Below are 26,985 nucleotides of genomic sequence, written 5' to 3'. Positions count from 1 at the left end.
TCCATCACCTTATTAGTATTGGCCCTGTGTGGCCCCCCCTGCACCGGGGGCCCACGTGCACCCCCGTCCATGCAGGCCCTTTGCTTTATTGCTCCTCCCGCCACTGCACCAGGGGCCAAACCTGCACCCCCGTCCATGCAGTCCCTTCCTTATCACTCATTTTCAAGATCCTCGCGTCCATTACCACCTGTTTCCCCCTGCACCAGGGGCCCTAGTGCACCCCCGTCCATGCAGGCCCCTTTTCTTCCTTACTCCTCTCCACCGCTGCACCAGGGGCCAAACCTGTGCCCCCGTCCATGCGGTCCATTCCACATAAATTCCTCTTCCAGCACCTTGCTTCGTTGCTCCACTTCTTTCCCCCAGCTGCACCAGGGGCCCTAGTGCACCCCCGTCCATGCAGACCCAGCTCATCACTTCCCCTAGCTGCACCAGAGGTGCTCCCGCACCTCCGTCCATGCAGCCTGAAGCTTACTCACCTTGTCGTGCGGCAAGCGTGAGAGCTTCGCCACCGTCGTCCATGCCCTCTAAACGACGGCCACCGCCCCTTAACAATTTCCACAGTTACATCCCCCTGCGGCCCTCCCCTACCTACACTTCTTCCTCCTCGCCCTTCTCCTACCCCCTTTAAGTCACCCCCAAAAACCTTTCATCAAACCTTGTGCCCCCCCTCCTTTTACGTTAAACTGAGCCCGAACTACCAGCACACCCCAATTTACCTGGCATGCGGTCCTTCCCCCCACCTCCTTGCCCCGCTCCTCGCCCTGCCCCACTGTCCCCTGCCTGAAAACAATCTGTAACTGGATGCCGACCCGCACACTTGCTGCACTCGTGTTTAAATTTGCACATCCACCTCGTGCAGCCTTCTTTATTGAACGCCCAACATGCTGTCGAGGGCTGTCCTCCGCCTCCTCCCCCCACCCCCTCATGGGCGGGGCGACCAAGAAAGGGCCGGTAAGGCACAGGCAGCCCACTTGCTGTGTGCAATGTCGGGGCAGGCCTCGTTGGAGCCATCCATTGCAGCCACAGATCCATGTCTATCTCCCCCCAGACCGCCTGACTGTCCTCCGCCATTCTCGCTCTGAATTCCTCATCATAGCGTACCCAGGCAAAACCCCCAAAACTCGTGAAAGCCTTCCTAATTACGTCCATATATTTAAGCAGGGCCACGCAACGCTCCGGGAATTTTTCACAGTACACACTGACATAAATGCTAAACGCCGACGTCCAATTTTCAATAGTCACCGGGACCCTTGGGCGTGAAGCCAGTTCCCTCTCTTCCTCCTTAGACCCCTCCTTTGCTCTCACTTCCCTATGGAGCAATTTAAAGACCTCCACAAATTTCCCCGCCTGAATCTTCTCCCTGGTCGCTGCCATCAAGTGCGCCCCCAATGGTTTTGTTATCCCCATGTATGGCAATTTTTTCTCCTTTCTTTTCCCTTCACACTCCTTATCTTTTCCGGCTTGCACTTCGAGCACCAATGGCTCCACCACCTTGTCCGTTTGGACCTCCACTGAGCAAATGCTCTTCTCAACCCCCGCCTGCACCCCCACTTCCTTCCTTACACTTTGCAGTCCGGACCCTTCACCTGTCCCCCTTCTTGCGACCCCTCTCTGCCATGCAGATGACCATTCCCTTTCCCGCTCACCTCTTTCCACACCTGCCGCCTGTGGTCTGGCGTCCACACCGATGCTCCTCTTCTCCTTTCTTAGAGGGCTCCTACTGCGGGGACAAAACATGTCAGCACACTCACCCAGCCAATCGTTTCCCTGACCCCTTCCTCCCCGTCCAGCCTGCACTTCCCCTTCCATATCCCACCTCAAGCTTCTTCTCTCCTCCCCCCTTTCCCTTTCCGCCCCATAATCTTCCACTTCCCATTGCCCCACATATTCCTCCCAACCAACTTCATCACCCCTTAAATACCATTGTGGATGCGAGCTCATGCCCGAGATGATTTGATGATCTTCTTGCGAGCCCGGGGCGTCCGCCCCGCCACTCCTTTGACGTCTTCTCGGCGGGGTTGTGGGAACCCCTGCCTGGTCCTCTTCTCTCGGGCGAGGCGTTCCGACCTCCACCCTGTAATCCTCATTGCTAGGGGCTGCGCCGTGCCCTCTAGGCTCTCCTTGCGTTGACCGAGGAGGGGCCGTACTTAAACCCTCAACCTCCACCTGAACAGCGGGGGCTGCGCAGCGCCCTCCGCCCGCACTCCTCCTACCCGGGGGGGCCGTTCCGCGCCCCACCCTACCCTCATCAATTGAAGGGGACCTCTCCCTCCTTCTCCCCCCTGCACTCTTCTGCAGGTATTTACCCCCTCTTCCTCTCTGCCCTGACACCCCCTTTTGTGCCCCATCCCTGCCCCCCCTGTCGTTCCCTTGAACCCCTCCCTCTTAAGCATTCCCCTCTTTCCTCGGGCTATTATTCCCTTCCTCCCTCCCTGGCTGCCCACCCGACATCCCTGCTCCCCCGTCCGCCCTTCTGTCTATCTCCCTCCTCATTTTCCTGCCCCTGGATTCCCAAACCTCCCCTCTCCCCGCCGTAGGGGTGCAAGCCAGCACTGCCGCAAGCGCCCCATCAGCTGCCGCTCAACGCTGCGGTCTACCGCCCCTTATCTCCCCCTCACCCGTGACCTCCCCCACCGCCCCTTCCAACTGGGCCTTCGATGCCCTGCTGATGATTTCCAGGGCCTCCCTAAGAGCCCTATCATCAACCAGCCCCTTCTTGCTAACCCCTTGGCCCACCATCGTGCACTACTCCTCAGAGAGCGCACTAACTTCACCCTGACGCTCACTAGCTCAATATGCCCCCGAGCTGTTACCTACCCGTGGAAAATTACTACTATCCGAGGGAAAAAACCAGCAGAAAATGCCCTATAACCCTAATAACACGAAGGGGTTAAATAACCCCAAAATAGAAATGTCTCTTTTTTTGTTTTTTTTTTAAAACAATTTTTTTTTTTTTTTATATTTGCCCCCCCACCTAAAAAATACCCCTCTCCCAAAGAAAAAAAAAACCCTCTCCTACCTCTCCTTCTTCCCCTGCTAAATGCACACCACCCAGGAGCCCCCTGCTACTGCTGCTGATAATCACCTAATCCCTTAAACTTATACCCTTTTTTTTTTTTTTTTAAACAAAAACCCTCCAAAGCAGGTAACAGCCCACTATAGCACCGCCCGCCCTGCCCCCTGGTGGCCCACCAGCTGCACCGCACTACTGGCAGCCCAGCAAAACAGCATGGCCCCTTTGAGGCGCCTGCCCTGCCCCCTCTGGCAGGAGGCTGTCACCGCGCCGTATATTCCCCACAAGACAGGGCCGCCTGGGCTCTGCTAAACCCGGCGCCGTGGGGAGAGAGAAATGGAGAGTGTCCGCGACTCCCCAGCAGAAACACCTGCTGTGCAGCCCCCGCCAAGCCTGCACTCCTCCCCCACCCGCGCGACGGCGGAAGAAGCCCTAAATGGGCCTGCCGAGGCGAAAATCCCCTCTCCCTCAACGCTACCCCGTTCCCCCGAAGACCGAAGGCTGCACCACTGGAAACAAACCCGCCCCCACGATCCCACCGCCCCACCGTGCACGGGCTCCCACGGTAGCTCAGGTAAGGAGGGGGGGGGTAGCTTATTTACGCTACTCCCCACTGGGCGAAATTCGCCAAAACCAAGTTTTTTTTTTTTTAAACTTCTAAATAACTCCTAACTGCCTGCGCCACCCCCAAAATAAACTAGCCCTCCTCACCTACACTATTCCGCACCAAAGGCCCAGCTAGCTTCAGGCAAGGCTCGGGAGCGGGCGACAGGACTGATACAATCATCAAGTCCTAACCGTCGCCTGCCTCCCGAACCTTCCCTTAGCCCTTAAATACCCCCCCAGCAGGCGCTCTGCCCCACGGCCACTCGCTGGCCATGTGCAGCGCCAAAAACTCCCCGGGGGGAAACGCTTCGCGTTCCCCCCAGGGCCCCCCATTTGCTATCCTCGGTTCCGAGAAATGGTGCAAAGGCTTCAAACGTTAAGTGAATGCAGCATATGGCACTAACTATGGGGTAGACAGGAATGTATTTCTGCTAATGCACTGTCTTGGTACAGGTGGCGAGATACAATTTGAGAGCCTCCCCGATCTTACACCAGAGGAAGCAACGGAACGTAATGCATATGAAATGTGGATGAACAATATGGACAAACATCATAAAGGGAGGTCGGTTCATTCTTGGAAAGAAATCATTTTGGCATGAGAAGGCAAGTCGAGGGACGAGACTGTAGAAAGGTACCTGAGGTCCCTTAGATGACTGTGTCCTGCAACTTTGGCATCAAAGGTCCCATTCATGTTGCACAGATGGGAAAGCAAGGTTAGGAAATAACTGTGGCAAAAGGATGATGCGTCACTTGACAAAGTGTAAGTGTGGCCAAATCAATAGAATATTCCATAAAATGCACCAGTGCCAAATAGAGCATGATTAAATATGCCTATGGCCACAATGTCCAGCCCCAAGCACAGATCAGGGTCGAAGAAGAATGCAGGGAAGAGGAATTACCCAAATAATGAGAAAACCAGACAGGATAAGGGGTGTTGCTATCACTGTGAAAGTCCCAAACACTTGGCCTTCAACAAAGACTATCCGGCAACCCAAGTCAAATGCCCAAAGTGTGGATCCCGGAGGCACATTTCAAAATGTTACAGAACAAAACTAAACTAACCAACATGCTGAAGGAATTCAGACTCGAAAATGAGGAAGTTGTCCTAGCAGTAAGTGATGATGACCGTGAAGAAGATGGCAGCCCCAAAGACCCCCTAAGGGGAACGAGAGGACAATGATTATGATGATCATCTTGTGTGCCAAGTACACCTTAATTCAGTAGCATATGTAATAGAAAATATAATATAGAATATATTTTCCAAGGATGGTGTTGCAACCTTAGGACAGCACATAAAGCTGAAGAGTTGTAGTTCAAATCAACATGTATACAGATAAGCTATGGTGTAAGCCTACACACATCAACACATAGTACTCCCATACCACCCCTAAACTGCCAGAATAACTGGTCCCGGAATTACCGGCACAAGCAATAGCATCACCGCCGGAACGGAAAGTTCACCAGGAGCCATCTTTAATACTCAAACCAGTCTGAATCTCCCATTTCCAATTGCCATACAATTTCAGAAGAGGTGCCAAAAGAATGTCCCACCAAAAGAAGTCCCGGGTCCCCGATCAACGGCTCCGCAAGCACAAATTCAGAGACGCAAAGCTGACTGCATTGGCCGATGCAGTGGTTGAACATTCTGATGCTCTGTTTGGCACCATGCACAGGAGAACAATTGTGCAGAGAAAGTCTACCATATGGGCATAGGTGATGACAAGGGTGATGGCTGTGGGGACTGACCCCGCACGAGAAATGATTGCCACAAACGGTGGGACGATCTCAAAGAAAGGGTGTGCAGCCTCATTGCAAACACAGGAGGGAGAGCCCCGATATAGGAGGAGGGACAGTGGAACCCCTCCACCTCATGGCCAGGGAGGAGATGGCCAGCTCCATACTCCACATGGAGGGCATCGAGGGAGTTGGACATGTAGAGGCTGGAGCAGGGACCCATGGCGATGGCGGTAAGTACAACAGACACAAATGTTTTGTCCAAATGCATGCATCCCTCAGCAGAGAAGCACCAAATGGGCAAGGGAATTGGTCCCACACATGTCAGTCACAGTAAATGGCCAGTAAACACACACGTGCCAGGGGATGAGGGTAGATGCAGCCATGCATAAGCACCGTAGCAGAAATGTGCAGCCTGACATTTGGATACACGGACGCAGCCATGTATGCCAAGTAAGTCCACATCTTGAATTGATGGCCCATTGCACACACAACAACTCACCTTGGCAGGCCAACAGGCATGTGAACTCCCACCACCTACATGTAGGAGCACATATTGGAGCCAACACACCAAGTAATCCACATGAAATGAGGAGCTGCAGGACACACACAATGTCACATGTGTGTAATACAAGCCCACTAACATGACTCAGTGATGACTAACCGCATGCCATTTAATTCCCTATAGGCACACAGTCAATGGACAGTGACAGGGCTGGACCATCAACATCTGGCACATCAGCTACATCCTAACCTGCTCAGGCCACACTCCTTGCCAGCAGGGTCAGACAACAGGGCAGGACTACCGGGCCACCTGCGCCACCATCACCACCTCCGCCACCATCACCAACATCACCACCTCCAGCAACATCACCACCTTCGCCACCTGCGTCCACAACTGCAACTAAAACACCAGCAGTACCTGTGGTTGTCGCTATCCCAAAGCATTGCTCGGTGCCCCCCCCACCAGCCAGCGGGAGATGTGCAAGTTGGCAAAGCCACCAATGGAAGGCCTAATCAAGCTCCTGTCAAGGGACACAGTGCATCCATCCCTCCCATGTCCGGTAGTGGCCAGGGCCCAGGCATGCCCACATCACCATCACGGCAGTGCAGCCACCAGGCCATTGTAGCAGGGCCCATGTGCCTGTGACTGATGAGGAGGGGGTGATGATGCCTCATTTCCATCGACCTGCTACAGCCTCGGGTCACTGAACAGCCCTTCACCTCTGCCTGTGCCCACTTTGTCGTCCATGGATGCACACCTGCATGCCATTGATGTGCACCAGTCTTCCATTGACTAATTTGCAGGCCAGCAGCTCCAGGAAATGTGTGCAATGTGCGAGTGCATGCAGGGGTGCAGCCGTAGGATGGCCCAGTTTCTTGGCCAAGCCACCGGAACCCCAAGGTGGCTCTCTCAGCACCTCCTAACTGGAAAGGAACCAGAGTAGAGCCTTGTGCCCAGGAGGCACAGGAAATAGCAGTTGGATACTGCCAGAGGGTGTACACTCTGTGTGTTTGTAAATCAGGTGTGTGCAAGGATCAGTACTTGCCTGACCTTGCCTGACCATGGTGTTGGGAAATGTCAGGTATACCGCTCTGGTTTTAGTCCGTTGTCGCTCATGGTGGGCTGTACGTGAGAAAGTGTTTGTGTCGGGAAAGGGGGGGGATTGAGGTCCTAGGTAGCTACCTGGTAGGATGGGGAAAAGGTGTATAGGGAAGGGGATACCGTGTCTCGCCCTCCGGTGTCCCACTTCCAATCCCCTAAAACCTCTCATCCAGGTGATCCATCCCCAGGAACTGGATCCAAAAGCGATGGGCATCCGGATGACAGATCCCCGGGAACTAGTGGGTGAGACACCAGCAGGTTTCTCACATACCCTTCCCCTAAGCGATGTAGCCACATCTGTTTCACAGGGGAACCGAGAAAGGAAATCCACGTTCCCTTGGTCTTTACCTTTTCGGTGCTCCACAGTGAAAGAGTAATGTTGCAGGTCTAAGAACCATCGCATGACTCGAGGGTTAGAGCCTTTTCGTTGGCTAATCCAAACTAGTGGAATATGGTCTGTGACGAGTGTGAAATTTCTTCATAAGAGGTAGTATCGGAGATGGATAATGGCTGTATTGATGTCAACGGCCTCTAATTCCAGCACAGACTAATTCTTTTCACATGGGAAATGTTTGCAACTGGTGAACAGGATTGGATGTTCCAATCCATCGGAAATTTGCGATAAGACTGCTCCTAGCCCTGTAAGGGAGGCGCCTGTCTGCAATACAAATTCTTTTGAGAAGTCTACTACCTTTAGGATAGGGTTCTGGCACAGGGTTTGTTTTAGGTTGGTTTAACATATATCATCCTCATCAGTCCAATGAATTTTCTGTGGTTCAACGTTCTTTAGTTTGTCTGTTAACCTACCAGTCCTGTCCGAGAAGTTTGGGATAAACCTATGGTAATAAACGATTAACCCTAAAAAGTCTATGAGATCTCTTTTAGTTTTAGGCATAGGGGTATCTAGTATGGCTTTCACTTTCTTGCGTTGGGATTGTACACTACCATTCTCTACAAAGAAGCCGAGGTATTTCACGGCTGAATGGGCCAGTCTGCATTTGGATGGATTGGCAGTTAGGCCAGCTTCTCTGAGAGCTCTCATATTGGTAAAGAGATGGAAAAGGTGGTCTTCCCAAGTTTTACTGTAAATGACGATATCGTTAATATAAGCTTCACGGAAATCAGAGTAGGGCTGTAATATTTTGGCCATAAGCCTTTCTGAAAGTGACCGAAGCCCCATGTAAGCCAAAAGGGAGGACTTCGAACTGAAACAGTCCTAGGGGTGTCGAGAAAGCTGTCTTTTCCTTATCAGGTCCATACAATGGGACCTGCCAGTACCCTTTTGTTAAGTCTAGGGTTGATAGAAAGGTGGCACTTCCAAGTTTATCAATTAGGTCATCGATGCGTAATATGGGATAAGCATAGAAGTCGGAAATGGCATCAACTTGGTGGAAATCTATGCAAAACCTCGAGGAATGGAGGTTTGGTGACCAATACATAGGGTAGGACCATGGGCTTGAAGAGGGTTAAATAATGTTCAACCTTAACATTTTATTCACTTCCTCAACCAATATCTGTTTGCAGGCTTCCAGAAGTCTATATGGTTTCTACATGGTTTCAGATGAACCACTTTTCCCTCAGGTGTTCTAATGTAGTGATAGGTGCCTTAAACTCTTCCTGGTTTCTCAGAGAATACATCAGGGAATGAGATAATTTAATCTTTTAAATCTTCTTGTTGTTGACTAGATAGCTCTAGGGGAATTAATTCAAAGTTGTCTTGTCTACTTCTTCTGGCACCAAGCAGGATAGTATCATAGCATTGGTGGCAGACTGGTTCTCCTTCCACTCTTTTACGAGATGTACATGATATAGATGTACCTTCTGTTTCCTGTCCAGTTGTGCCACCTTATAAGTGCCACTTAGAAACTAGCTTGTGTTCCGAGGTAGGTAAGAGGACCAATACTTTCTGTCCTACGGAAAAAGATCTTAAGCTCACCTTTCTGTCATAAGTGGATTTTTGCTGAATTTGGGCCTTTTCCATTGGACTATAGAATAGATTTCAAACAAGTCTCATATGTTTTCGCAGTTGGGTAGCTGTCAGCGAAAGGGGAATGGGAGCCTCTTCTCGTTCTTCCCAGGTCTCCCAGAGCATGTGCAGGACATCTCTCGGTTCTCTACCATAGAGATGCTCGAAAGGAGAGAATCCAGTAGATGCCAGAGGGGATTTTCTCACTTCAAACAGCGCCCATGGGATCATACAGTTCCAATCCTCCCCGTCCTTATCTACCAACTTTCTTAGGATCATTTTAAGCATTTTATTGAATCTGTCCACCAAACCATCTGTTTGGGGATGGTACACTGAGGTTCGTAAGGTTGTAATATGGAGTAATTCCTTGACTTCACCCATGATCGTGCGCATAAAGTTGGACCCTTGATCCATCAGGATTTCCTTAGAAAAGCCAACCATGGAATAATATGGTGGGAGGTGATTTAGAATTTGCTGAGTGGTGTTGTTCTGCATAGGGAATCCCTCAGGGTATCTGGTCGCGTAGTCGACCATCACAAGGACAGATTTCTTACCCAGCATAGGTGTTTATAAATGTCCAATGATGTCCATCCTGATTCTTGAAAAGGGACTTCTATGATTGGCAAAGGATTCAGAGGGGTAAGCAAGGGGATGTGAGTACTGGTTTTCTGACAGATTTCACACGCCTGAAGAAAGGTCTTTATATCAGCATGGATAGCTGGGCAGTAAAACTTCCCGCTAATGTGTGTCTATGTTTTAGATTTCCCTAAGTGTCCCCTGTCAGATGGGAATGCACAATCTCTTGGTGGGCTTTGGGGATTGCTAACTGGGTTTCACACAAGCCTTTTGTGGATGTTTCTTTTCTATATAGCAATCCTTGCTTTAAGAATAAGAAAGGGCTTCCCTTCTCTACACCCTCTCCTTTGGGAAATGCTTGTAAGAAAGCTTCAGCGAGAGCTGGGTCATTTAGCTGGGCGAAGGCTAGGTCGGGATGGATGGTAGGCTCTTCTCGCTTTTTCTCTTACGTGCTTGGTGGTTCATCCGCTTCCATAAAGCCTAAGGTACCTCTCTCAGTTTCTTCTGGTTCACTTTTTCTAAACTGAGGAATTTGAGCTTTTTCAAGAATCCCTTGGGCAATATTTTCCCCGCGATGTACTTCAAATAGAATCTCGCCATGGTTCTGTAAGAGAACCTTTATGTCTCCCAAAAAGTCGGGAACAATGATGCCTGCTAGAACATCTGTGCCGAACTTCCAAGCCAGGCCAGATTTTGGGGTCACTCTTATATAACACCTGTGAGGGGGTATTAGAACTAAGTCTGTGGGAATCATTCCTCTTTTCATAGGAGGGATAGTAGCCTCTCTACTGCTACAGATATCAAATCCTATTGATTCTTTTGTGGCAACAGAAGGGTTGGAGGCTCTATGACTAAGCTTCTGGAATTGTAGGGGTGCCCAATTTGTTTCAATTGAGTCATATCCCACTTCTGACACCACATGTAAGGATGCATGGTGCAATAGTAAGACAGACACAAGTGACCACAGTTCAAGGGTGTTTATTTAACTTTTATAAACATCTATCTGAACCTAGATCTAAAGATGGGAGCAAGCTACGACCAACTAATAATAAAGAAGGCAGTCCTCGTGGAGTTGTGGCAGCATAAAAAGGGCCCTTACTAAAAATCCTTACTACTAGTTACAAATAGTGTGGGGTGGAGCTCATGAAATAGAAAGAAGTGTTCACAAAATGATAAGTCAGTATACTTGGGCTGTTGGCCTCCCTTCACCACATTTTCAGCATGGGGCAAGGTGGTTCACTCAAGCCAAGCACAACCTCTTGCTTCTGTGGCATGAGGATACAGTTCCAGTTTCACAGTCCACAAAACTCAAGACCTTCTGTGTTCAAGTCTCTTTACTTCTCAGCAGACTCTTGACGCAAAGGGCCTGCTGTAACAGAAACGACATGCAAATGTTCTCTTTAGCGTTCACAGTATTCACTTAGGGTATTCACCCTGGATCCCACAGCCGGGCTCAGATCCTTTTCACAAACAAAAAGTTCAATGTGGGATTCACCTCCTCTGGGCTCAGATTCATTCAATGTTGGATCCCCTATCCAGCTCAGATCCCTTTACCAAAACAAGGTTCAATTAGTCTCCCTCAGCCGGGCTCAGACCAATTGGATTTACTTTATACTGTCAAAGACTTTTATATGTGTACAGAATTTAGCAAGACCCGTTGCATGACCACTTTGATCTTAATATTTCTTTCACACTCAGGATCAGTTAGATACTTAACAGAGACTTTCGAATGAGCACCTACGTGGTGCCGGACCACTCTGCGTATGGTATCCTTTCTTGATTTCGACAGAGTTCAATTCTGAAATTCAAGTAATTCTTTCTGGCTTTCAATCACATTCACGTTGCTCATTCCAAATGCTTCATACAATGTTCCCTTTATACAATAATGCTGCTTGCAACCCTGGTTCAAAACACAGGCTGGTTTGGTATCAGTCTCTCCAACTCACCGGCTGTGTTGCTTTTTCAGACGCTGCTTTGTTGTAGGAGCCAAGGACAGTATCACAGCGGCAATCGCTCTTCCCTGCCTTGGTTATCGACGGGGGGAGAGCCCTTGGTACCTCTGACATACTATGGAGGTTTGATCAGCCTTAGTTCCTGGTCTACAGTTTCTTACATTTCAAGGACGTGGAACTAATAGGTCAAAGGTGCTTCCCTTCTTGCAACTCTCTCCGGTCTCAACGTCTTCCTCCTTGTATTAAACTGCCATCTTGGTACTGCTGTTTCCTCGTGTGTTTTGCCTCGCTCAGAGTGTGCTTTCGTGCTCTGCCTTTTATCTGCGTGGGGAAATGTGTTGGAAGTCACGTGTGTGTAATGGTCCGTAATTGCCTGACCATGGTGTTGGGACATGTCAGGTATATGGCTCTGGTGTTAGTCATTTGTCACTCACGGTGGGCTGTCCGCGAGAAAGTGTTTGTGTCGGGAAGGGGGGAGGGTGTGGTTAAGTTCCTAGGTATCCTAGCTGGTAGGTTGAGCAAAAGGTGTTATAGGGAAGGGCATACAGCATCTCGCGCTCCGGTGTCCCACTTCCACTCCCCGAAGACCCCTCATCCAGGTAATCCTCCCGCAGTGGTCCACCCCTTGGAACTGAATCCAAAAAGCGATGGCCGTGTCCTGGCCACCTGGATGACAGATCCCCGGGGCCTAGCGGGTCAGACACCTTCACGTAGAAACTTGCACACAGCTCACAGCCAACACTCATTGCTTTTAGGGTCCATGACAGACAGTGCAGCATGCCACAGTGGGTGGTTTGAGCATGTGCATTACTCCCATGCATTGCCCCTGATGGGAGTCTGGGTCACATGCGCAAGTTGTCTGCGTGGCATCCATGATGGGGTGGCTTGCATGGGGAACGGAGTGCATGCCGTGTCAAATGCAAGGGACAAGTACCTCAGTTGCAGTTTTGCAGTATGCCATCCCATATATGGAGATTTTATTGGGAGCTTCATTTCAGGGGCACACAATGGCCTCCATTGGCGTTTGTGGGCCCTGCAACTAGTTGTTCCCACCCCCATCACCTCACGCCAAGGGTGTCTGGACCTGGGCAGGCCATTCAGGACAGCTGAGTGTGTTTGGGGCAACTGAGAGATTTGTATGCCATTGTACTATGTGGATCTTACTGTGCATGGATGACAACCTTGGTCATTGTTCCTGTACTATGTCACTATTGTGGGATGTGTGGTGTTGCCTTCTGGTACATGTAGTGCATTGTGTGTTGCTGGTGTGTTGGGGTTTCATGGGCTGGCTAGTGACTGCTGCATCTCCAGTCATGTACTCCGCTTGTGGGTTTCAGCATGTTATTTTTGGGGTGTGCTAGCAGGCCCTGCATGCATGTTCAGGGCCATTTCAGGTCATGCAATCACAACATTTGGCCCCACCCCATTTTGCATGCCACTCATACAGCAAGTTAAGTGAGATTGGACATCCAAGTCTGTTGCCCTCTGTGTCCCTCCATGTATGCTGGCAGCATGTTGATCCACTGGATCATTGCAGCAGTGAGTGATAGTGAGGTTGGCATCACAGCTGACCTGGACATTCAGTGAAAGGAATTGCTTCTGTTTCCTGCAGACCACCTCTGAGGCGTTGGGAGCCACTAGCTCCAGTTATGTACAATCCTGGGCTGCCACCACTTTGGACATGCCTGCAATTGCGTAGAACAATTTTTTGGTGGCATTCACCTGTGCCTGAGTGGTGGGGAGGGCAATGTGCTGGCCGTCATGGCGCAGGAGTGCCTCCAGCACCTGACCCAGCACTCTGGAAAAGGCAGGATGTGAAATGCCATGCAGGTGGCTCGCTGAGTGTTGTAATGCGCCTGTGCCAAGAAGTGCAGGGCGGACACAAGCTTGACCAACTGTATGGTTGTCCTGATGCCGATCCTGCTCCCTACGTCTTCCTGGATGTGGGTGAGGAGTTCTGTTATTGTCTCCCGGTTCAGGCGGTACAGGGTGAGGATTTGTGTGTCTATCATGTACCATGGTATGGTCCTTTTGTGGGGTATGGCCGCGTGGCAACTCCTTTCAACAAGCATTCTCCTCCTCATCCTTCTCCTCCTCTCCAATGCCTCCTGTTGCCTCTGGTGGTCGTCTAGCCCCTGCAGCTCTAGGTTGGCCTGGAGTAGCTCCATGTCCATGTACACTATGATGACTGGCAGCATAGTTGTGTAGGGAAGCGTTTTTGGGGAAGGTGTGGCCCTTTGTACTCCTCCTGTGTGGATTGGGTGCCGCTGTGGCCTCATTTCAATCACCTGTGCGCATTTACCGCCTGTTATGAGGTGTACTTATCTCTGTCTCAGTAATGCCAGTATTAAAGGCTAAAACACCTGTATTACCAGCGTTTCCCTTATCATAATCGTCCGGTAATACCGTTGTGCCAGTAATACCAGCGCTGGTGGCTAGGTCATCAGTAATTCTTTTTCCGGTATTACCGGCCCGTGTATTTCCAGAAGTTGGTGTAATGGCGCCAGTAATACCAACAATGGTGTTATCGCTGACTCAGTAAAAGTTCAAATAACCGGAATACCGGCACTTTTAGTAAATACCAGCAAACTCGTAACGAGCCCGCTTGTGTGGACTTCAGCATTAAACGAAGGCAACCGGTCTAGGTAGGCATGCTTTGCTCAGCATTGTAGTAATACTTGCAACAATAGGAGAAGGAAGTGTACACGCCAGCCTAGACCTAGCACCTGCAGTGAAAGCCTTCATCAGCCCAGTAGGCTTATTCTAGATTGACTGGATGCCCTTTGTTTCAATTTCCAGGGCATCAGTGTTCCAATGTGTGAAGTATCATCAGTGGAGAGGAGGGTATCATGTTTTTTCAGGACTATGGGGGTCATTACGAGTCGGGCGGTAAGGGATACCGGGCACGGGTAAGGAGACCGGTGCCGGTAATCCCTTACCGCCCGATTCCGAGGTCCCTTGGAGGGAACCGTAAGGAACATGTGGTCTGACACACGTCCCTTACGGGTCCCGCTAAGGGACCAGGGCGCTAATAACGGGCTTGCCATTCGTGAGTCCGTTATTAGGGCCCTCCCCATTCTCATTGAGCCCCATCAGGGCTCAAATGGGAATGGGGAATGGTTTGTTCAATGGGGATTTACCAGTCCCGCCAGGGTCGGACTACACCGGTAAGTCCCCACTGAACGAGACCGGACACGGGCACGGTATGGGAGGCAGCCATGGTGCTAACAGCACCATGGCTACCACCCATCTCGTAATGAGGCCCAATGTGTTAGTATAGGATAAGGACAAAGAACAGCATGACAAGCAATTGGCATGAGCCCTGTAATTCCTCAGTCGCAGTGGCTTATAACTAAGGAAGGGAGATGTCCAAGTTGCGCTGCAAAAAGTTCAATACCTGGAATGCTACCGGGTGGCTGGTAAAGGACCTCGTGAGGGTTCATTCAACCAGGGGCATTGCTACTTCGACAGCCCTCCAGGGAGGCACTAATGAAAACATGCCCGATTCCAGGAACACGGTGCATCTGATGTCCATCCTTGGCATCACAGAGTAGTGTGCTAAATTTGTGACACACTATGCAAACCACACAGCTAAAATGCAAGACTTGCTCGAAAAGTGAAGAACCTTTGCCGCGATCAGGCGTGCCAACAGGAATTCCAAAAGGTCAAGCAACGATTACAATGAGCTCCAGTGCTGAGAAATTAAGCACTAGTGAATAGAACAATTATCTGCAAAGACGTCAGCAGTATTGAATTAGGTGCAGTTCTGTTATAGGTGGAAGAAAAAGAATAAGAAGAGGTGACCGTTTGCTGCAAGTGTACTGAATGGGGCTGAGGGCATCTATCCCATTGTTGCGAAAGAACTGATAGTGGTAAAATGAGCAATATAAAGGTTTTGCATCTTCATCTGAGATAACAATTTCAAAGTTAGAACAAATCACACGCCCCTACGTAAACGTCTGACAACCAAAGTTTTAGATAACATATCCTCACACATTCAGGAGTGGGTCACTGCTCTACAGCAGCACACCTTTGATGTAAAATGCACACCAGCAGTCCAGAACAAGACAGCAGCCTCTCTATCAAGACTGACACATAGGATACACAAAATAAAAGGAAACAGTGAATAACAAGTCCTGGTGGTCAATGCAAATGTAGTATCCCAACAAGATTGGGATAATCCAATGAATGAGGGAAGGGATTGAACTATCCTAGGTCTCAGAAGCAGTCATGTGAGGAAATCTATCCAAGTACCGATTAAGGCCCAATGGGTGTGACAAATGGGGCTAGCTAAGGGACTTATTTCAAGTTTTTAGGAGTCTGTGTGCAGTGGTGATAGACTAATACCACCCAATGACATAAGAAAGGATCATAGACATAGCACTTGAGGGCGACCAGGGCATAGCCAAATATAAACAGAGAATAAGGTTGAATTATTGGTGGCCGGGATGTGATTGAGAAATGGAGTGCACAGTGAGGGAGTATGCAAGATATGAGGAAACGTCTATATTCAGCAAAGTTCCTGTCAAAATGATGCATGTTTCCCTACTAGCTTCGGAGACAGTATGGCTGGATATCTAACGTCTGATATGTATGGATGAATTATCAAATTCTATAGTACTTATGGATCCCCCGACTCGCACTGCAGAAGTGGAATTGACACACAAATTCTGCAGGAAGGGTACTTTACCAGACTATTGCCTGACAATGGGGTGCAGTTTAAATTGATGTAAAAGATAGAATGTCTATCCAGGAGTAGAATAGAGCAGAAATGTGGTACCAGTTCTCATCAATAGACTAATGGGATAGTTGAAAGATGTAAAAGATTGCTCAAAGAAAGCATCTGCAGGGTTTTATTAGTCAGTCAATGATGGAAGGAGACAGTAACAGACACTGTCATGACACACAGATTAATTCCCATGCCACCACTGGGGTAGGTTCATTTGAGGTACTTTGGGTTTGCAAACCTAACAGCAGGGTGTTCCCTCTGTGGTGAAATCAGCGAACTCCCCATATTAACATGTGGGTGGGCCTGCGGTTATGCTTGTCTGGTCTCCACCCGCTATATCTCTCAGGTAGAATAAGTAGGATTTTATAGGATCACCATCTTGATCAAGGCACAGTATTAAACCTCATAGGTGTTCCTGTTCCTAAAACACTGATATATATCTTCTGGGATTTCCAATCAAGCAGTGGTACAATGCATTCATACACACTTTCATTTGCATGATACTTCCCCAATATATAAAATACTGCATTGTTTTCTCCCCTTATTAAAGCATCTAGTGGCAAGGAAAGAATGTGGTTCAGTAACACTGGTACAGCATTTGGATATTCAAGCATGAAGTGCACGTGATGTGAACAGAGGAGTTCCTGAACTTACTGAAGGAAGGGTTCGGATAACCACAGTACTTTTTTTGGAAAGGGAAACCTGGAGACACTGCAGACCACCATGCTGAAGATGCAAGACAATAACCACACATGCACACAACAGATGGATTCTAAGTTGGCAGCAACTCTACACCCCACATTTAAAGATGTACAACAAACAGGTGAGAAAATCAAGTGATTAACCAATATCAGGAAATCCAAATTGAGGGATTTGATGATCTGTTAGAGGAAATGAGAAATAGAAACCAATCCAAATCCCTGAAATAAACCTGTAATGGCCAAAGCCAATCCCAAAGCCGAAACAGGTAGCAAAGGTCGGCACAAGGTATAGAAAAGGGACAATAAAGTGGAGGAGGTGGAATAAGCTTGGAAGAAACCTGGAAGGAAGCGACTGTGTTTGCAAACTGATCCTGGATCATGCTACTCCTTAGCCAGCATACAGCAGTTGTTCTTGAGTTGGCTAACCAGTTCTATGTTATAACATCGCATGAAAAATGTCCCATAGTAAAAATTGAGTTATACAAATGGAGAGGTAAAACAAACAATGTTTATATAGCAAGTAATGACAACAGTAAGATTAATATTGGAAACTTCTCTTAATCACGTCATTTGGACATTATTTTGTAGCATATGGTGTCCAAGGGAGGCACAAAGACGTGTTAGGGTAGGTTAAGAACTTTCTTTTTTGGACACTTGTCTTTGAAGGTGCTGTACATCTGAGGAAAGCCCCAATTTGGGACTGGCACATCACTGACCCGGTTTACTTTAGAACTATCCCTATTATTTATAGACATTTCCCTAGCACCCATAGGCGTTTGGTTCACGCCCTGACCAGAAAAGTACTGAAAAAGTCTATATCTGGGAAGCATACTTGCATGGCCTTGCCACAACTCAATAGGTTGGCGGGTCAGAGGAGAAGAAAGTAGACTTAGATGAGGGTCAAGATTAATACAGAAACCCCATTTGTGCAGTAAAGCATCATATGATGTGCAGAAGGCAGTCAAAGATATCACCCCAGGTGGGGGTTCATGCCTCTGGGTCATGCTCCCAGGGGCCATCACAGCTGGGTATAGCATGCTCTCAGGTGCCCTCAGATCCGAGTATAACAGGTGGTCTCAGCTCATCTGTCAATGTATCGATAAGAGAGGATGGCAGAGTGTGTAATTACAATAGAGTGAACAGGTGTTGAGGGATGTTCCAGAGGACTAATATGCCTGATCGTCCAATAGTAGCATCAGGCCTGAACAGTCTGATTGGTCAGAGAGGGAGGCAAGTTTAGCGATGGGGAAAGTTTAGGTCAGGGAAAAGGGTGACTGTGACACCCCAGTACCTAAATTAATATTTTCAATAAGTAGGTCTTGTTTAGTGCTAGCCTGAACTAGATTCTAAATCTACCAGTTGCAAGGCAAACAATTGTTCTTCTCAATAGGTTTCCTCCACCCCCACCTTCCATTTGCCTTGGTTTATGGGTAGAAATGATGAGACAGAGATGTGCGTCATCTCTACTATGTGGAATGTAGAACCACAGCGAACGACCTTTCCCACACTCTAGAACCCTCTTGTATGGCCGTTGGTGGAGTTGGGGAAGGAGCCTGAGGTGGGGTCGCTGTGAGGGATACATGAATTAAGTATTAATTGTATGATGTCAGGTGTTTGGTTCCTTTGTTTCCAAAATAGCTCATCCATTACTTCCCTAAATCAATTAGGTATTTAGTCTATTAAGGTTATATCAGTATAGATGATATCTGGGTAAACCTGGAATACGTGGAACTTTGCAATTAAACCATAATGGGACATATAGCCTTACTCTGGACATTTTCCACCTCAATTTTGCCAACTACAATTTTTCATACTTTAGAGTGTCCGGCTACGTTTCCATACAGAAGGACAGACTCCATTCCATCCCCCTTTACTTTCCTTATATCTTTGTCCACATTAACCTATCACATTTACCCTTGACATGGCCTCTCTTGGCCTCTCTGCTTTGCAATCACAAAATTACTTTTCTGGCCTTTGGTTGGAAAAAGTAAACATTTTTGACCAAAAAAAGGCTCAAAGCGTTAAGGAGTTCTCTTGAGCACATCCCATGTCCATCCCTCATACAGCCACACACTACAATTAGTAATACATAATTATCTTTCTAGAATTGCCTTCAAGTAAATACACCCCGAGACCGCACACTGCACCCCGGCTGCGCCGGTTTTCTTTTATTCAAAATGCACTGCAACGTGCCCGACGGCCGCCACATCTACCGCACAGCGATATTAGCACAGATCGGCTGCTAATACCAGCACAGAGCACTTCATTTACTGTGCTCCCCCACCATGCTGCACAGATCACCCCGCTTAAAGATAGAAGACTGGAGTTGCTAGGCTCCATTCACTGCCTCCTCCCCACCCAGCTCCACCAGCTACTGCCATTGGCCCTCACCGCCCTCATATTGGCCAATAGCACGCCGGGAGGCGTGAGCCGGCCATCTCTGCAAAGGCCATCGATCTAAGGCCAATTTCTGTCTCAGCCTGTCTATGCCTGACCCTGCCTTCTGCCAGGAACTCTGCACAGCAAAACCTCTATCACCCTTTCACAACTTCAGCATAAGGTATTGTCACCTGAACTCTGACTATTTCCACTCTGCAGTTTCTGCCACTAACGTTAACATTAAGGCACCTCATATCAGCAGCTTACTACAGCCAACATGCTTCCCCTGTAGCTGCCGCTACACTGCCAAGAACCCGTCCCAAATGGTCACCCGCACATGCTTTAAAAATACTCCTTGCCTACTGTGAAATACTGCCCTCAACTGAAACTTTATTTACTTGTGACCTGCCCACAAGCACGTGTACTGGTAACACCCACCCATGCTACAACTTCCAAAACCCAGTCTGCATTAATCTATTGCTGGAACTGCTATTATTGATCTTAGCCCACCACCTACCCACAGCATGAACGCTGCTCCCAGCCTTAACTACCACAACAACTGAACACTGTGCCTAGCCATAGCCCGCCTTGCTCTTACAATGCTACATCAGCGCCTTGCTACCCTAGCACATGATTGTCGCATCTAGCACATGCCTTGCCTGCTACTTTGTTGCAAGACTACCCCTGATTTGCCCTACCAATTGAATGTCTCATCTAGCATGCTTGACTGGCTGATGCTGGAGTACACCTAACTCACCCTACTGCCCGAACATCGCATCTAGCATATACACCCACTACAAGCCACCAGTGGCATCTCTAGGTATCTACCCTCCACCCTCAGCCCACCCCAAACTGTACAATGTGCCGTAGCAAAAATCAGACGGCCACCCTACTATACCTTCTCATACCCTTAGTTTACTTCACCACTCGCACTGCTGCATTAACCATGTACCCAGCAGAAAATGCACCCTGTCCGACCCCAGAAAGAAACTAGACTTCGAGCCAGGCTACCCCGTCTCTATGAAACCTCTCAAATACTGTTACTAGGCGACCTAAATCTTGGTTTGAACGATCCTGATGACAAACCAGCACAAGCTATAGCAAACATGCTTGCTGAACACGGCCTAATCCAAAAAGTGCTTACCCCTACCCATAACAAAGGTAGGACCTTGGACTGGATCGCCACCCTGAACTGCGATACCACCATCACCAAAACTATCCCTCAACACTGGACAGACCACTACCTCATTGACTTCACATTATCACTCCACAAAGAAGTCAATGCAAAACAAAATCATGGCACCACCATTGCCCACCAGAGCAAAAAAAAAATATAACCCCTGACAAACTCCTACCACTATTGCTGCCAACCCTTAATGCTCTCCCTGACAACCTACCTCCAGAGCACCTAGTAGAAAGTTACAACAATGCTAATAAGAAAGGACTAGACACCATTGCCCCCCTAAAACTGTAAAAAAGCAAACAAGCTCACCTGAACGCCTGGTTCACCCCCCACCTGAAAGAACTAAGAATGCAAAAAAGGAAACTAGAAACTCAATGGCGCAATACCCCCACAGAAGAGAACAAACTACAACTTAAACTCTTCGCAAATAAATACAAAAAGGAAATCCTACTCACAAAAAAGAACCTATTCAATGAAAGAATTGATAAATCCAGCTCCAATACTAGGGAACTATTTGCTATTCTAAGGGAACTGGAATCCCCCATAACCCCACCAGATAACATAACAAAAGATAAACAATGGTGCACCAGCATCCAAAACGCCCTAACTAACAAAATCAAAATGCTACAAACTAAAATCACTCTAAAAAAAGACTCTCTAACCACCGACGTTCCATCTCCGAGCAACCAGGCCAAAATAGCAAACCCGCCTTGCCCGAATCTCTTCAGATTCGCAAAAAATCTCCAGAAACAGAAAGGGTCATCGCCTCACTCAAACCATCCAACTGTAAAGGCGACAACTGCCCACCCCAGATAATAAAGGATGCGGCCAGGGACTTAGCCCCCTTTATAACCAAACTAATCAACGCATCCTTCTCCTCCAACACCATACCAAGCAATCTCAAAGAATCTTGGGTTCTGCCGCTCCTCAAGAAGCAAACCCTAGACCCTGCTATCCCCACTAATTACAGGCCCATCACCACGGTGCCATTCCTGCTAAAAATAATAGACAGAGTAGCAAACCTGCAAATCCAGCAATATCTAGAGACTCACAAACTCCTGGGCGCCCGCCAATCTGGATTCAGACCGCAGCACGGCACGGAGACTGCCTTAATCGATCTTAAAACCCAAATCAATGAGATTAATGACAAAGGAAACACTCAGAAACAAAATACACCAATGAATAGGTTCAAGGGTACTCATACACGAAGGGCTCCCACAATTGGTTTGAAAAAATGACTCTTTGAAATTGTTACCATAGAGAAAGATCTCTAGAGGACTTTTTATGTTGTAATTGCATGAGTCAAAAACACAACAACACAATTTACAGAGAGAGAATAGACATCATCAATGGTTTGTTGAACCATAACAGAACATAAACGTAAATGCTTTAAAACACCATTTACCACCAATGCTCGGGACAAAGTTGAAAATGGTGTGTGTGCAACAAACCCAACCTCTGTGGAGGTTTGTCAAAACAGACACAGTTCAACTGTGAAACAATTCAAAGCGGAATTCTAAAGACAACGTAAAACTAAGAGGCAACAGATAAGATTTTTCATGTGTGAACAGCAATCAATGTGCTGTGAATTCGGGGAGTAGTATGTCTACACCAGGTGTTTCGGCCGTTTAGAATTGGGCTAAATGAGCCTCATCTTTGGGACGGCCATCATCAGGACAAGGTTCTGTACACGGGACGTCTAAGCTGTGGGGAAGGGAGATCACAATCAGGTGGGTGTATGAGCCGCAGAACTAATTTAAATTGACTGAATCAAAAATGTGTAGTCACAAAATAGAAAACACACAGCTTACCTATGTAGCAATTGATAGGCACTATATTAGAGATCCATACGCCACACTGGGCTGGTCTCTAGGTACTCCTGTTGTGTTAAACAGAAAAAAGGGGGGGAGTGAGTCTAAACCCCAACCGTTATGTACATAATAAATATAAATGTACACAAAGCATAAAACGTGTCTTACCTTTCACCAAATAACTACAGGTGAAAAGGTCCAATGTGTTGTAAAGCGGTCAGCCATCAAAGGTATGGCTGCAAGTAAACAGAAAGTCACATTTAAGTGTCTGAATGTAACGACTGCTCATGTGGAACTAAAAGTGCCCATGCTGGCAAATTTACCTTTGGTGGTGGGCCAGATAGGCTGTCAAAAGGCTGCGTGCAGAGAGCACGACATCTTCGAGTGACTGAGGAGCACACTGCACAGCGTGGGAAAAAGCTGTTGCCAAGGCTGCATGAGTGTTTTATATGGCAGCCATGTTAGGATCAGGCTGAAATCGAGCAGCCAGAGAAAAAATCTATAGCGCTCGAACTGGTGGAGCATAGTGATAATAAATCAATTTAGAGGGCACACGGGATACACATCTGTCTTAAAAATTAATTTAGGAGCTAAAATTAGCCAACTGGTTGTCATGGTAACCGTCATGTGACTCATACAAAAAAATCATGCATCAACAGAGTGTAAGATGACCTCATGGGGATGTTAACAAATTCGTTGAAAAGTCGGCGCATGATTAGAAAATGGGCCCAATATGTACAGCTCTTGGAATGCATAGGCAAATAGTAAAGCAATAATAAATACATGGCACATAATGCAGGTACATAATTGCATAGTCATAGAAAGCCGCAAAATGCATTAATAGGTACAACTCTTGGAATGCATAGGCAATAGTAAAGCAATAATAAATACAAGGCACGTGGTGCAGGTACATAATTGCATAGTCATAGAGAGCCACAGAGTGTACTGATTAAATACCAGCCGTGGGCAAAAGAACATATAAATTGTACCGCTATCCTAAATAGATGGCAAAAGAGAGCCGCAACAAAATGCTCATTAAATGTGCACACAGACATAAGAATTGAACTGGATGGAAATCGATGTATAGAAAACCGAAAAAACAGTGTCATTTTTTGGAAAAGCATTCTAGTAGACATACCGGGCACATCATTTGGTCTAGATGTAAAAATATCTAAACAAGTGAATGTTCAAGAAACCAAAACACAACATTTTTGAGAACAGTGTTACAATAGACATTAAAGTGTGTCAAAGATGGTTTAAAGAAAAGACTTCCATTCCACTGAAATGTTTAAGCCAGAATTTACGGTGTTAAGTCTGTGCACCCACCGTTGCTCTAACTGAGTCAATGTTTTATTCAAATCCCCACCCCTCCTTGTCGGGTTCACTTTCTGAAGAAACAAACCACCTTAAATCTGTGTCTTTGTGATTTTTACTAGTAAAATGTTCAACTAGGGGCTTGTCTGGTATTTTGTTCCTGATGCAGGAACGATGCTCGGAAATGCGCATTTTAATTGCACGTACTGTTTTCCCCACGTATAGAAGATTGCATGGACACTGTATGATGTATATAACACCCCTGGTGTTACAATTGGTGAAATCATTCATAGTCCATTGCACCTTATCGTGTTCGAATGATTTCTTTTGTAGGTCAGAGGGCAGGCGACACACTGGCCGCACTTATGGTGTCCAGAGACAGGTGGTAGATCCCAGAGTGTGCGCTGTGGTTGGGAGGGTGGCTCTATGAAAGTATGGACGAGAGCATCTTTGAAACTCCTGTTTTTCTTAAATGCAAAACATGGTACATGCTGCAATGTGCCAAGATGGGTTACCAAGTGCCAATTCTTTTTAATCGTTTTCGGGATCAGTGGACTCAAGGGTCCAAAAGTGGTGACACACACAAGTCTACCGAGGTCTTTTTTTGGTTTTGTGCTCAAACAGATCTCTCTGGGAGTGTATCTTGCTCTTTTTTTCGCTTGGTTGATGGCTTTTTTTGGATAGCCTCTTTCAATGAGTCGTTGGGTTAATCCTTCTGCATGTAGATGAAACTTTTCCAACTCTGAAAAATTTCTACGAATACGTAGGAACTGTCCATAGGGTAAGTTATACTTGAGGCCCATTGGATGGTAGCTGGTAAAGTGCAATAAAGTATTGCGGTCTGTTGGCTTGCGAAAGAGGTCAGTTTTTAGTCGGTCTCCCGTTTTATAGATGTGAAGATCAAGAAAGTCTATGTGATGGTGGTCCCACTGCATCGTGAAGTTGATGTGGGTATTTCTCAAATTGATCCATGTATGAAAATCTTGTAGTTCAGCAGGTGTCCCTTGCCAGATGATAATTACATCATCAATGTACCTTTTCCATAGTACGATGTGATCCTGGAAAGGATTTTCTGGTGTTAAGACATAGTTGGCTTCATACCGGGCCATATAGAGATTGGCAATATCGGGGGCAAAAGTAGCGCCCATACTCACGCCCTTCACCTGTTTGTAGATCTGGTCTTGAAACATAAAGAAGTTTTCTGACATTGCAAGTCTAATGCACTCGAGAATGAAATTAGTGGGTGTAGATTCTTGGTCCGCTCTTGTGTTCAAAAAATCACATATCGTTTCAAGGCCTTCTTGTTGGGGTATGGATGTGTAAAGGGCCTCAACGTCCATTGTGACCAAAAGGGTATCGGTGGTGAGGACAATGTCATCAAGTAAATTGATTGTGCTAGTAGTGTCCTTAAGGTAGGACGGCATCTTCATTAGAAATGGTTTCAGAAAAAAATCTGTGTATAAGGACAAGGGTTCCAAGAGGGATTCACAGGCTGAAACAATTGGTCTTCCAGGTGGTTGTTTGGAATTCTTATGCATCTTGGGAAGAATGTAAAAAGCCGAGATACGCGGACTGGTTTTGTTGAGGAACCTCTTTTCATCTTCGCATATCCAGCCTTGCGTGAGAGCATGTTGTGTGAGGCTCATGATCTCATCTTGGAGGTCCTTTGTGGGATTGTGGGCCAAAGGTAAATAAGCATCACGGTCGCTTAGTAACCGTAGGCATTCGGTATTGTAATCAGATGTGTCCCAGATGACTATGCTGCCTCCCTTGTCTGCGGGCTTAATAGTTATTGATCTGTCAGTTTCTAGACTTTTCATGGCAATCCGTTCTTCTCTATCTAGATTGTCCTGGTAAAAATTTTCTTTTTTGAAACCAGCCATTACGGTCTTGATGACAATTTTTTCAAAAGTAATTATCTCACCTGGGGTGGAGCCCTGTGGGGGATAGAATTTAGAGTGTTCTTTCAGACCCGTAATGTTCTCTGTGTTTCGGCGTGGGTCTACTGTAGCTTCCGTATTGGATGGTATATACATTTCAAAGAAATGTTTTAAACAAATATTCCTAAAGAATTTCCGTAATTCAAGTTCAATTTCAAAAGGTCATGGCCTTTGGGTGGGGACAAAAAATAAACCCTTACCTAGGAGCCGCAATTCTGATGCGGTCATGGGCCGGGAGGATAAGATGAAGACTGGTATCCCGGATTGTGCCCTTGGTTCTGACACCATTGGCGCGTTCTCATGCGCTGCCCTGACTGGGCCGGGCGTCTCTTCGGTCGTCCTCTTTGTCCGCCCCTGGGAAAAAAAGGTTGTGGTGGCTGTCCTGCTAATCCAGTTAAACTAGAGGCACTGCCACTTCCACTCGATGAAGTGCCTGCAAAGTTTATTGATCTGTTTCTCCTGTTAGAATATTGACTTGCTTGAAGATCAGTGTAGTACGTAGGTCTGAGGAATGGGTAAGTTTTTTTCTTCTGAATAGTTAGCTAGATCTTTTTTAAACTTTTCTATCAAGAGTTAAGTTCTTGAACTTAGTAATCTCCAATTCGAACTTGTCTAATTTGTCCTTTGCATCCTGGATAGATTTATCCTCAAGGAACTTTTTCTCTAGGTCAAGCAATTCTGCACCCTGTTTGTCGCATTCCTCTTTAGCCGTATCTATGACCAGTATTAACCAGTCACGGCTACATTTATTCCCCACCCCACTGAAGTTTTTCGTGAACTTGGGGTTGTCCGTGAAAACCCTGGGGATGTTGCGTACCTGTAGGCCTTCGGGAATTATTCTGGCTCTCAGGTATTCGAGCATGAACTTGCCATGTAGTTCTGTTCGAATTATTCTTTTTTTCTTTTGATTTAGAATTTCTAATTGATCTTCTGTAAGGCCTCGGGTGAGGACTCCCTCTTTGTTTCGTAATGTCGAAGTGGCCCCTAGGAGTTGTTTAAAGTAGCCGTCGGCGCGTTAACCCTTAACGCCTGATTACAAGTGTCCCTTTGCGTGTTGGTGTTTAACGCCTGCTTTTAGCAGGTGTTAAAAATCCAACCCGCAAAGGGACTTTGGAGCTAATTACGGCACCGTAATTTACGGTGCCGTAATCAGCGCCTTCCCCATTCTCATTATGCACTATGGGGGCAAAAATGGGAATGGGGAAGGGCAAATGGTGAATGGGGAATTACCGCCCCACTCACCTTGGAATGGGGCGGTAATTCCGCCATCCACCATGGCGGAATTGTAACCTTAGCGGCATGGACCATGGTGCTAATATCACCATGGTCCTCCGCCAAGGTTGTAATGAGGGCCTAGGACTTTATTATTTTCCATTTCATAACTTTGTCATGCTTTGACCAATCTTTCTGAAATTGGGCCAAATGGAAAAAAAGTCAGACTGTCCAATATTTGCTTAGCAGGGGGAAAGAAAGCT

At 47.3% G+C, this 26,985-nt stretch overlaps 1 protein-coding gene across 2 annotated transcripts in view; it reads right to left on the bottom strand.

Annotated features, from left to right (window-relative positions):
- LOC138515804 (broad substrate specificity ATP-binding cassette transporter ABCG2-like) overlaps positions 1–26,985 on the bottom strand; it is a 961,595-nt gene that overhangs the window by 467,865 nt on the left and 466,745 nt on the right. Inside the window, exon 8 of one of the 2 annotated variants that reach the window (XM_069630541.1) lies at positions 10,758–10,790. The exons of the other annotated variant lie outside the window; for it this stretch is intronic. Within the exon in view, the coding sequence (XP_069486642.1) occupies positions 10,758–10,790 (33 nt within the window). The remainder of the gene's footprint in view (positions 1–10,757; positions 10,791–26,985) is intronic. 2 annotated transcript variants of the gene reach the window in all.

Source organism: Ambystoma mexicanum, chromosome 6q, assembly GCF_040938575.1.
Source record: "Ambystoma mexicanum isolate Mex_15411 chromosome 6q, UKY_AmexF1_1, whole genome shotgun sequence".
Classification (NCBI taxonomy): domain Eukaryota; kingdom Metazoa; phylum Chordata; class Amphibia; order Caudata; family Ambystomatidae; genus Ambystoma; species Ambystoma mexicanum.
The sequence above is the reverse complement of the archived record's forward strand: the minus strand, read 5'-3'. Positions and strand labels throughout refer to the sequence as shown.